This window comes from Haematobia irritans, chromosome 4 (assembly GCF_050003625.1).
Source record: "Haematobia irritans isolate KBUSLIRL chromosome 4, ASM5000362v1, whole genome shotgun sequence".
NCBI lineage: Eukaryota > Metazoa > Arthropoda > Insecta > Diptera > Muscidae > Haematobia > Haematobia irritans.
Window position 1 is genome coordinate 142,170,262 of NC_134400.1, and position 14,054 is coordinate 142,184,315.

Consider the following 14,054-nt stretch of genomic DNA (forward strand, 5'->3'; position numbering starts at 1 on the left):
TCTCCCTCTGTTTATATTTATGATACAATTTGTACTTTGAAAATCTCTATGACGCCAGGAGGAATCGAACTCAGACCTGTTGTTTTGTAATCCAACACACTATACCCTACTCCACGGCATGTATTTATTCAATCATATAATTTTACATTATAAAGTATTTGCTATACAACTTAAGAAAACAAGGTTATTTTTATTGGCATTAATATGTTGCAATTGCAATTAATGAATAAGTTGCAATTTTTTCTGAAATGTAATTTTCGCTACTATTAACAGTGCCCACTACCGCTGTAGAGGTTATTCGATTAAAAAAATAAGAAAAAAGCACATTTTCAACAAAAATTTAATTAATCAATTTTTAATACGAATAAAAAAATAAATTTAAAAATAGAGTCTCAGCAGGGTTCGAACCCGGACCTCAAGATATGATTTTAAATTATTAGTATTAATAAAAGGAATCACTTTTGGTCTACACAGGTAAGTTATTATTTTTAAATCCCAGGTAATACTACAAGTAGCAAGTTTTTGATTACCGGTATTACTGGAAGAATCACTAGTGCTTACCCAGTTTTTGCTGGGTGGATTTGAAATCTAAAATCTGTAGATTTTCACCCCCATTATTTAAATCATTACGAGAAGTAAAATCTGGAAATTTTACATTTCGTTTCAAGCAATTTTCATGATAAGAGTACCTTCTATACCCTCAAGAAGTAAAATCGGTTTATATGGAGGCCTTATCCGATACAGGTTTTTGTGAGTCTAAAATACCAAGATATTTATAATTTCAACCAAATCGGACAAAAACTACGGTTTCTAGAAACCCAAGGACCTAAACCGAGAGATCAGTCTTGTGGGAGCTATACTAAAATATGGACCGATACTCACCGTTTTCAGCACACCTCTTTATGGGCCTAAAATAATTCTAGATTTCAAATTTCATGCAAATTGGATAAAAACTATATTCTATAAGCCCAAAAAGTAAAATCTGGAAATCGGTCTATATGGGGGCTATAACAAAACATAGACCAATACTCATCATTTTCAGCATAGCTTTTTAGGGTCCTAAAATACCTTCATATGATTCGTGTCAAAATTTGACGTATGTAAGTCAATTAGTTTGTGAGATAGAGCATCTTTTGTGAAGCAACTTTTGTTATTGTGAAAAAAAAAAATGAAAAAAAAAGGAATTTCCTGGTTTGATAAAATACCGTTTTCTGAATGGAAAAATACAGTGGAAGCAAAAACTTGGCTTGATAATGAGTTTCCGGACTCTGCCCCAGGGAAATCAACAATAATTGATTGGTATGCAAAATTCAAGCGTGGTGAAATGAACACGGAGGACGGTGAACGCAGTGGACGCCCGAAAGAGGTGGTTACCGACGAAAACATCAAAAAAATCCACAAAATGATTTTGAATGACCGTAAACTGAAGTTGATCGAGATAGCAGAGGCCTTAAAGATATCAAAGGAACGTGTTGGTCATATCATTCATCAATATTTGGATATGCGGAAGCTCTGTGCAAAATGGGAGCCGCGCGAGCTCACATTTGACCAAAAACAACAACGTGTTAACTCGTAATACGCCCGAGTTTTTCCATCGATATGTGACAATGGATGAAACATCCATCACTACACTCCTGAGTCCAATCGACAGTCGGCTGAGTGAACCGTCTCCGAAGCGTGGAAAGACTCAAAAGTCCGCTGGCAAAGTAATGGCCTCTGTTTTTCGGGATGCGCATGGAATAATTTTTATCGATTATCTTGAGAAGGGAAAAATCATCAACAGTGACTACTATATGGCGTTATTGGAGCGTTTGAAGGTCGAAATCGCGGCAAAACGGCCCCATATGAAGAAGAAAAAAGTGTTGTTCCACCAAGACAACGCACCATGCCACAAGTCATTGAGAACGATGGCAAAAATTCATGAATTGGGCTTCGAATTGCTTCCCCACCCACCGCATTCTCCAGATCTGGCCCCCAGTCAGTGGTGCCAACTGTTTTGGGCTGAAAATCGTCAATTTTTAAAATATTTTTCGTCAAAATCGTCAATTTGTCCCAAAAAATTCGTCAAAAAATCGTCACCCATAAAATAGCTGAAAAATGAACAAATTAAAAGTTTTATTAAAAAAACATTAATAATTCAGTTTAACCCTCTAATTAAGTCATCTAGTTTCCAGTTTTTTAAACGAAGATTAATTAAATTAAATTTTTAATTAAATAAAAGTAATATTTCTGATTGTGACTACATGTACTACATTGTTTAACAAAATTTTCTTGACAGAAAAATGTCCTATTCTCCAAGCGAAGTTAAATCCGTATTACTGGCTTGTGTATAATTTTTATTATTTCTATTATCGGTAATGAATAAAGTGAATTTAACTAAACCAAGACAAAAGAATACCTTGCAATGTTTAAGTTTCAAAGGAATTCCGCATTTTAGGTTTATTTATATTGATTGCTTTGAAATTTCTTTCTACATTGGAGACGGTTGGGAGCAAGCTACATATAAATTGTCATATTTTGAGATTAAAAAAGCTTGTGTAAATTACACCTTATGAAATTCGTCAACTTATAACTACATCACTTTGAAAAATCATCAAATCGTCATAAAAAACGTTAAAAAGAAACACTTGTGTCGAGCATTTTAAAAAATCGTCAACTCATAACTACGTTGTTTTGAAATCGTCGTCAAATCGTCAAAGGCAAAATTTACCATCAAAAATCGTCAAAATGACGAAAAATCGTCAGAGTTGGCACCACTGCCCCCAGTGACTTTTTCTTGTGCTCAGACCTCAAAAGGATGCTCGCAGGGAAAAAATTTGGCTGCAATGAAGAAGTGATCACCGAAACTGAGGCCAAACCGAAGGAGTACTACCAAAATGGTGTAAAAAAATTGGAAGGTCGTTATAATCGTTGTATCGCTCTTGAAGGGAACTATGTTGAATAATAAAAACGAATTTTGACAAAAAAAATGTGTTTTTCTTTGTTAGACCGGGGACTTATCAGTCAACCTGTTAATTTCGTGATTGAAACCAGGAAGTATTTCTTTCTGTGTAGTTATTTCTTTCGTTTCTTATATTCTAATCTAACAACAAACTGACATAACTTGTGGCTGTTTGTTTCCATGAAATTTCTAACAAAAGCTCGTAAAATTTAATTTTATTAGATCTAGCGAAATGTTCACTAAGTGAACGATAAATTCACTGCTAATATTTATAGAATATATGAAGGAGAAAAAAAAGCAAAACTCGATATGTTTACGATGTCACTTCGAGATCTTTGATAAATAACCATAAAATTAAACACTTGTTCGTTGAACGTTAAATATTCAATCCTAATTGAACATGTTAAGTACCACTGGCTATTTGGCAAACTGGTTGAGTGTGTGGTCGCCATGTAGCATCATCTCATGGGATATTATAATGATCAAGTCATCAAAATATCTTGGCCAAATGACATAGATAAATATGTGAAAATTTTTAGAATAATAATATTAATGCGCTTAACCCAAATAAATAATGAAGGTCTTCGTTCATGTGCTTCATTTTCAGAACAAGGCACACAAACTGAAATTCTGCTGATTACCGAACCCAGTGAAGGCAACAAATCATCAAAGGAGAAGAAAGAGGGCAATGACACACAAACTAAATGCAATGGCCACAAACTCTACCGTACCATCGAAAGGGAATCGTCATTGACGAAAAAGCAACACCACGATGAATCCGATCATAATAAATTGAGAAAATCAGCATCCTTCTCTTCATCATCGAATACATCTGTGAGAGGTCTTGAAGGATCAAACACAATCTCTACAAGCAGCTCTACTTTATCATTGCGCTCATCTCCTTTAAGATCCTCGTGTAGGACTTTGAAGTCGGGTAAAATTAACACATTCCAAAAATGGGAGACTACAGTCGAGTCGGTTAGCTATGTTACCACTAAAACGGTGGCCATTGATCAATATCCTTTGGATAAAAGTTCACGTTCTCGTTCAGTTACCCCCACTATAAATATAAATGTTACGGAAGAGCCTCATACAACCAATGGATTAAAGGAAAATGATGCCAATTTAACAAATGCTCGTAATGAAGCTGTCAAGAGTTCCAAGGGAAAAGGTAAGTTTAGAAGATTTTTTTAATTGGAATATCGGTCTATTTCACCGCAAGCATGTTTCTCACTATTGATCATCTCTAAGTATTTTCTCTTTCATAAGTTTTCCTTAGAAAAATATCATGGTTTCTTCTTCTTCGACATAGTGCATCAATCTCAACAAATGTTTCACCATTTCATCACATCGAAATTTGTTTATTTGTTCATTGAAAAGATTAGAAATTGTGAATATATTTTATGATTTGCATTTGAAGGTTTTCAATTTTCTTTCAAGGTAATCTGAACATTGGTTTATGGGGAAATAAATAAATCAGTACAGATATTGCACAAGAATTTTGTTCCATATACAGCCATTGCGGTCTTGATGTTAGCCAATGTCGGAATATACAAATTATTGAAAACTGATTGTTTTGACAGGTGTTTTAGTCGATTTTTTTTTTATTTTTGCAAACTGACAAAGACTTGTCTTAACCACAATAAAGGAGACTACAGAGAAATGCAGTCACTTTAAAAGAATTTCTTCTAATGGAAATTACCTGATCGTTAATTGAAATGACCTTCACATGACATTGTAGAAGATGAATGGAAAATTCATTAAATTGGTTTTCTTCCGTTAATATTATTTTACAAAAATATTTGGATATTAAATCTGACTGACTAAAACAGACTGCTGCTGAATAGATTAGACATTTTTGGACATTTATTGACTATACAAAATTCCTTGCCGCCTGATTCGGTCAGTGATCACGATTGTCACAGTTGGCAGAATTCTACCCAAAATGGTAGATATTTTACTGTTTGGTAGATTGACGGTTTGGTAGATTTTCTCTCCACCTAAAAGTTTCTTCAATTTTATATAGAATAAAATGTTGATAAAATTTTTTATAGAAATAAAATTTTGACCAAATTTTCTATAGAAATAACATTTTGACAAGATTTTCTATAGAAATAAAATTTTGACAAAATTTTTTATAGAAATATAATTTTGACAAAATTTTCTATAGAAATAAAATTTTTATTGTTGTTTTTGATCTCAGCTTAAAGCCATGCATTGACTAAACTACAAGTGTAGCTTAACCAACAGAGGAAAAGTATGCTTGTCAAATTTATTTGGGAAAAGGCCTATAGACTGCAAGATGGTTGGATGTACAGCTGTTTCGGAATTACCACATTCCTCATCAGCATCCTCTACTTGCAGCAAAACTATCAACCAATTATCCCTTTTTCGGGAGGTTCAAGTGTAGTTCACTTTGGGTTGAGTGAATTACCCGAATTTATTCTGATAATTGGTTGATAGTTTTGCTGCAAGTAGAGGATGCTGATGAGGAATGTGGTAATTCCGAAACAGTTGTACATCCAACCATCTTGCAGTCTATAAGGCTTTGCCCAAATAAATTTGACAAGCATAATTTTCCTCTGTTGGTTAAGCTACACTTGTAGTTTAGTCAATGCATGGCTTTAAGCTGAGATCAAAAACAACAATAACGATTGAAGAGAAGCCAACAATAACAAACAAAACGAATGAAATAAAATTTTGACAAAATTTTCTATAGAAATAAAATTTTGACAAAATTTTCTAAAGAAATAAAATTTTGCCAAAATTTTCTATAGAAATAAAATTTTGATAAAATTTTCTATAGAAATAAAATTTTGACAAAGTTTTCTATAGAAATAAAATTTAGACAAAATTTTCTATCGAACTAAAACTTTCACAAATTTTCTATATAAAACAAGTAAGGAAAGTCTAAAGTCGGGCGGGGCCGACTATATTTTACCCTGCACCATTTTGTAGATCTAAATTTTCGATACCATATCACATCCGTCAAATGTGTTGGGTGCTACATATATAAAGGTTTGTCCCAAATACATACATTTAAATATCACTCGATTTGGACAGAATTTGATAGACTTTTACAAAATCTATAGACTCAAAATTTAAGTTGGCTAATGCACTAGGGTGGAACACAATTTTAGTAAAAATAAAAATATGGGGAACATTTAAATCTGAAGCAATTTTAAGGAAACTTCGCAAAAGTTTATTTATGATTTATCGCTCGACATATATGTATTAGAAATTTAGGAAAATTAGATTAATTTTTACAACTTTTCGACCATTTATGCACTGAAAAAACAGTGAACCCACCAGGAAAGATAACTTTCGATTAATTTTAGAAAATTTTGATTTTTTTTAGAAAATTTTAACTAAGCAGTATTACAAGCGCTGGCATCACTCCGATATGGTAAAAATAAGTAAATACTTTTCGACAAATTCAAGAAAATTTATTAAACATAACTAAGTTTTTGCACTTGTTAAAGAAAATTTTGTAGTTTTAAGAGAAATCTTGGAGTTCAAAATTGCAAGAATGTCTTTAGTGCCATACGAAGTTCATGATGGACACATTTTTGGTAAAATTTACAAATTTAAAGAAATAATGAACTATTTTGTGAGAAATACGAAATTAGGAAACCTTTATGCTTTATTTTTGTATAATTTTTTCCTGTTTTTTAGTTCATTTAACTAACGTACGCAAAAAATTATTTGAGTAAAGTAAACTTTTTCCAAACATAATGATTCTATGAACTAATATAAAGTTAAATTGGCTTTAGTGAAATAGAGAGTTCACTTTTTTTTGAGTGTGTCGAAATCAGAAAAACATATATATGGGAGCTATATCTAAATCTGAACCGATGTCAACCAAATTTGGCACGCATAGCTACAATGCTAATTCTGCTCCCTATACAAAATTTCAACTAAATCGGAGTTAAAAATTGGCCTCTGTGGTCATATGAGTGTAAATCGGGCGAAAGCTATATATGGGAGATATATCCAAATCTGAACCGATTTCAACCAAATTTGGCACGCATAGTTACAATGCTAATTCTACTCCCTATGCAAAATTTCAACTAAATCGGAGCAAAAAATTTGCCTCTGTGGGCAAATGAGTGTAAATCGGGCGAATGCTATATATGGGAGCTCTATCTAAATCTGAACCGATTTGGCTGATATTTTGTAAGTTTTGCGAGACTTATAAAATATTCGGATGTACGAAATTTGAGGAAGATCGGTTGATACACACGCCAATTATGACCAGATCGGTGAAAAATATATATGGCAGCTATATTTAAATCTGAACCGATTTTTTCCAAAATCAATAGGGCCGAAACAGGACCCTATACAAAATTTTAGGACTATCGGACTAAAACTGCGAGCTGTACTTTTCACACAAAAATACATCAACAAACAGACAGACGGACAGACAGACAGACGGACATCGCTAAATCGATTCAGAATTTAATTCTAAGCCTATCCGTATACTAAAAGGTTAGTCTATGATTACTCCTTCTTGGCGTTACATACAAATGCACAAACTTATTATACCCTGTACCACAGTAGTGGTGAAGGGTATACAAATTTTGACAAAATTTTCTATAGTAAAAAATTTTAACAAAATTTTCTATATAAACAAAACATTTTGACAAAATTTTCTATAGAACTAACACGTTCACAAAATTTTCTATATTAACAAAATAATTTGGACAAAATTTTCTATAGTAAAAAATTTTGACAAAATTTTCTGTGGTAATAACAATTTGACAAAATTTTTTATAGAAATAAAATTTTGACGAAATTTTCTATCGAACTAAAACCTTCACAAATTTTCTATATAAAAAAATTTGACAAATTTTTCTATAGAAATAAAATTTTGACAAAATTTTCTATAGAAATAAAATTTTAAGAAAATTTTCTATATTAAAAAATTTTGACAAAATTTTTCATAGTAAAAAATTTTAACAAAATTTTCTATATTAAAAAATTTTGACAAAATTTTTCATAGTAAACAAATTTTAAAAAATGTTCTGTTGTAGTAAACTTTTGACAAAATTTTCTATAGAAATAAAATTTTGACAAAATTTTCTATAGAAATAAAATTTTGACAAAATTTTCTATTGAACTAAAACTTTCACAAATTTTCTATATAAAAAAACATTTTGACAAAATTTTCTATAGAAATAAAATTTTGAAAAAATTTTCTATATTAAAAAAAATGACAAAATTATATATATATATATATATATATATATATATATATATATATATATATATATATATATATATATATATATATATATATATATATATATATATATATATATATATATATATATATATATATATATATATATATATATATATATATATATATATATATATATATATATATATATATATATATATATATATATATATATATATATATAATTATAACTATAGTAAAAAATTTTAACAAAATTTTCTGTGGTAATAAAATTTTCACAACATTTTCTATAGAAATAAAATTGTTGTTGTTTTTATTGCATCTTAAAACCATACATTGACTAAACTACAAGTGTAGCTTAACCAACAGAGGAAAAATTTTGACAAAATTTTCTATATAAAAAAAACATTTTGACAAAATGTTCTATAGAAATAAAATTTTGGCAGAACTTCCTATGGAAAAAAATTTTAACAAAATTGTCTATAAAAAATAAATTTTTGCAAAATAAGGTTTTCTTTGTTTGGTGGGTTTTGGTAACATTTTCTTAAAATTTTATTAGATTATTTTTGGCTCGAGTGGCAACCATGTCAGTGATGCAAATGCTCGTAAAAAAATTATATAGATTCAATAAAAGAAAACAAATCTTTTCTACGAAATGAAATTTTAGGCAAACAAAATTTCCGGCACCTCTGAATAGGTCTCCAAAATAATAAATAAAATAGGCTTCCAAAGTCAAGGACATGTTTCAATAGTAGATAAATCCTCACAGTCATTTGTGAACTTATTGCTTAAAAAATTACATAAATCCTCAAAAACCTATATGAAAAACAAGTATATACGGCCGTAAGTTTGGCCAGGCCGAATCTTATGTACCCTCCACCATGGATTGCGTAGAAACTTCTACGAAAGACTGTCATCCACAATCGAATTACTTGGGTTGTGGTATCTTAAATCTTCTTAACATCGTTTTCTAAATTGTGAGTTAGTCCATACGTGGTAGAGAGCCATAATTGAAATATGGGGGTCGCTTATATGAGTGCTATATACAACTATGAACTTGATATGGACAAATTTTTTGTGATTGGGGATCGATTTATCTGGGGCTATATATAACTATAGACCGATATGGACCTAGTTAGGCATGGTTGTTAACGGTCATATACTAGCACAATGTACCAAATTTCAACTGACTCGGATGAAATTTGCTCCTCCAAGAGGCTCCAAAACCAAATCTCGGGATCGGTTTATATGGGGGCTATATATGATTATGGACTGATATGGACCACTTTTGGCATGGCTGTTAAATATCATATACTACCTCCGCGTACCAAATTTCAAGCAGATCGGATGAATTTTGCTTCTCCAAAAGGCACCGGTGGTCAAATCTGGGGATCGGTTCATATGGGGCTATATATAATGAGGGACTTATATGAACCAATTCCTGCATGGTAGTTGGATAACATATACTAACATCACGTACCAAATTTCAACCGAATCGGATGAATTTTGCTCTTCCAAGGGGCTCCGGAGGTCAAATCTGGGATCGATTTATATGGGGGCTATATATATATTATTATGGACCGCTGTTGACCAATTTTTGCATGGTTGTGGGAGACCATATACTGACACCATGTACCAAATTTCAACCGGATCGGATGAATTTTGCTCCTCTAAGAGGCTCCGGAGATCAAATCTGGGGAACGGTTTATATGGGGGCTATATATAATTATGGACCGATATCGACCAATTCTTGCGAGTTTGTTGGAGACAACATTCTAGCACCACGTTCCAAATTTCAACTGGTTCGGATGAATTTTGCTCCTCCAAGAGGCTCCGGAGGACAAATCTGGGGTTCGATTTATATGGGGGCTATATATAATTATGGACCGATATGGACCAATTCTTGCATGGTTGTTAGAGACGATATACTAACATCACGTACCCAATTTCAACCGGATCGGATGAATTTTGCTCCTCTAAAAGGCTCCGGAGGTCAAATCTGGGGATCGGCTTATATGGGGGCTATATATAATTATGGACCGATATGGACCAATTTTGGCATGGTTGTTAGAGAAAATATACTTACACCACGGACCAAATTTCAATCGGATCGGATGAAATTTGCTTCTCTTAGAGGTTCCGCAAGCCAAATCGGGGGATCGGTTTATATGGGGGCTGTATTTAATTATGGACCGATGTGGACCAATTTTTGCATATTTGTTAGAGACCATATACTAACACCATGTACTAAATTTCAGCCGGATCGGATGACATTTGCTTCTCTTAGAGCAATCGCAAGCCAAATTTGGGGGTCCGTTTATATGGGGGCTATACGTAACAGTGGACCGATATGGACCAATTTTTGCATGGTTGTTAGAGGCTATATACTAACACCATGTATCAAATTTCAGCCGGATCGGATGAAATTAGCTTATCTTAGAGCAATCGCAAGCCAAATTTGGGGGTCCGTTTTTATGGGGGCTATACGTAAAAGTGGACCGATATGGCCCATTTTCAATACCATCCGACCTACATCAAGTTAGCGTGATTTCAACAGACGGACGGACGGACGGACGGACATGCTCAGATCGACTCAGAATTTCACCACGACCCAGAATATATATACTTTATGGGGTCTTAGAGCAACATTTCGATGTGTTACAAACGGAATGGTGGAGGGTATGACAAGTATATACGGCCGTAAGTTCGGCCAGGCCGAATCTTATGTACCCTCCACCATGGATTGCGTAGAAACTTCTACGAAAGACTGTCATCCACAATCGAATTACTTGGGTTGTGGTATCTTAAATCTTCTTAGCATCGTTTTCTAAATTGTGAGTTAGTCCATACGTGGTAGAGAGCCAGAATTGAAATATGGGGGTCGCTTATATGAGTGCTATATACAACTATGAACTTGATATGGACAAATTTTTTGTGATTGGGGATCGATTTATCTGAGGGCTATATATAACTATAGACCGATATGGACCTAGTTAGGCATGGTTGTTAACGGTCATATACTAGCACAATGTACCAAATTTCAACTGACTGGGATGAAATTTGCTCCTCCTAGAGGCTCCAAAACCAAATCTCGGGATCGGTTTATATGGAAGCTATATATGATTATGGACTGATATGGCCCACTTTTGGCATGGCTGTTAAATATCATATACTACCACCACGTACCAAATTTCAACCAGATCGGATGAATTTTGCTTCTCCAAAAGGCACCGGTGGTCAAATCTGGGGATCGGTTTATATGGGGCTATATAAAATTATGGACTGATATGAACCAATTCATGCATGGTTGTTGGATACCATATACTAACATCACGTACCAAATTTCAACCGAATCGGATGAATTTTACTCTTCCAAGGGGCTCCGGAGGTCAAATCTGGGGATCGGTTAATATGGGGGCTATTTATAATTATGGACCGATTTCGACCAATTTTTGCATGGGTGTTTGAGGCCATATATTAACACCACTTACCAAATTTCAACTGAATCAGATGAATTTTTGTCTTCCTAGAGGCTCCGGAGGTGAAATCTGGTGATCGGTTTATATGGGGGCTATATATAATTATGGACCAATATGGACCATTTTTTGCATGGTCATTAGAGACCATATACCGTATGAAATTTGGCTCCGCAAGCCAAATCGGGGGATCGGTTTATATGGGGGCTATATATAATTATTGACCGATGTGGACCAATTTTTTCATAGTTGTTAGAGACCATATACTTACACCATATACCAAATTTCAGCCGGATCGGATGAAATTTTCTTCTCTTAGAGGCTCCGCAAGCCAAATCGGGGGATCGGTTTATATGGGGGCTATATATAATTATGGACCGATGTGGACCAATTTTTGCATGGTTATTAGAGATCATATGCTGATATCATGTACCAAATTTCAGCCGGATCGGATGAAATTTGCTTCTCTTAGAGGCCACGCAAGCCAAATTTGGGGGTCCGTTTATATGGGGTTATACGTAAAAGTGAACCGATATGACCCATTTGCAATACCATCCGACCTACATCAATAGCAACTACTTATACTTATGTTTCAAATCGATAGCTTGTTTCGTTCGGAAGTTAGCGTGATTTCAACAGACGGACGGACGGGCGGACATGCTCAGATCGACTCAGAATTTCACCACGACCCAGAATATATATACTTTATGGGGTCTTAGAGCAATATTTCGATGTGTTACAAACTGAATGACAAAGTTAAAATTCTTCCTTTTTATTCAAAGATTTATCCAGGAATATATTGGGAATCTTGCGACTCATGTCCCTTAATTTAATTACAAAATAAATCCTCAAAGTCATTTGAGAAATTATTTCCCAAAAAAAAATAAATAAATACAAAAACAAACCATCCCTAGATTTTGTCGAGCGGCGTCTAACTAACTACTTATTTGATATTATTTATAAATGAATAAAATAATAACAAAACTCCCCAAAAATATGTCCTTATGAAGGCTTTTTTCAGACCATCCATACGAGGAGATTAATGAGTCCTGAAATATTGGTGTCCTAAGCCCAATGATTTCTTGTCGTTAAATTACGAATGCATAGCGAGAAAACGCATTCCCCTCTTATGCAATGATGTGTTTCTTGACAAAAATACTTTAGTCCTTAGTCGAAATGCCCGCCATGCATACAAAGAAACCTTGGTTCAATCCCGGTTTCAGCGATGGTTTATCCCCTCTCAGTAATGTTGGTGACATTTCTGATGGTTTCCATGCTTTCACCGTAATGAGAAACGCCGTTTGGACTCGGTTACAAAAAGGAAGCCCTTATTTTTAAAATTTATCCACAGTTGTGATGAAGGCTAAAAAGTGTAGCAACATGGTTGCGCTAAAAAAAAAGCCATTGAGCCAATGAGCCAAAATATCGAAAAATTACATTCATGCAGCCTGAAGCTTGTTTTCCGATCGATACCCTGTAATATTTAAGTAAAAAATTCCAACGTTTTAATATTTTATAAAAATCAACCAAAACAACGTACTTATTCGTATTTATTGAAATCTCAACCACACGCACCGTTCGCGGTTTTATTTTTTTTTCGAGATTGTTTTCCTTTGCCGATGACACGCATCTTGTGGCTTTACCTTTTCCATTGCTTATGTTACATTTATGTTTGGAGATATTTTATACGTTTAGTTTTTCCTAAATCGGAGCAAAAAATTTGCCTCTGTGGGCAAATGAGTGTAAATCGGGCGAATGCTATATATGGGAGCTCTATCTAAATCTGAACCGATTTGGCTGATATTTTGTAAGTTTTGCGAGACTTATAAAATATTCGGATGTACGAAATTTGAGGAAGATCGGTTGATACACACGCCAATTATGACCAGATCGGTGAAAAATATATATGGCAGCTATATTTAAATCTGAACCGATTTTTTCCAAAATCAATAGGGCCGAAACAGGACCCTATACAAAATTTTAGGACTATCGGACTAAAACTGCGAGCTGTACTTTTCACACAAAAATACATCAACAAACAGACAGACGGACAGACAGACAGACGGACATCGCTAAATCGATTCAGAATTTAATTCTAAGCCTATCCGTATACTAAAAGGTTAGTCTATGATTACTCCTTCTTGGCGTTACATACAAATGCACAAACTTATTATACCCTGTACCACAGTAGTGGTGAAGGGTATACAAATTTTGACAAAATTTTCTATAGTAAAAAATTTTAACAAAATTTTCTATATAAACAAAACATTTTGACAAAATTTTCTATAGAACTAACACGTTCACAAAATTTTCTATATTAACAAAATAATTTGGACAAAATTTTCTATAGTAAAAAATTTTGACAAAATTTTCTGTGGTAATAACAATTTGACAAAATTTTTTATAGAAATAAAATTTTGACGAAATTTTCTAT

General features: G+C 33.4%; 1 protein-coding gene across 2 annotated transcripts in view; it reads left to right on the forward strand.

Moving 5' to 3' along the window:
• Positions 1-14,054, forward strand: part of zormin — a 517,259-nt gene that overhangs the window by 465,017 nt on the left and 38,188 nt on the right. For both annotated transcript variants that reach the window (XM_075303993.1, XM_075303996.1), the window contains one exon: positions 3,549-4,112. In XM_075303993.1, the coding sequence (XP_075160108.1) occupies positions 3,549-4,112 (564 nt within the window). The remainder of the gene's footprint in view (positions 1-3,548; positions 4,113-14,054) is intronic.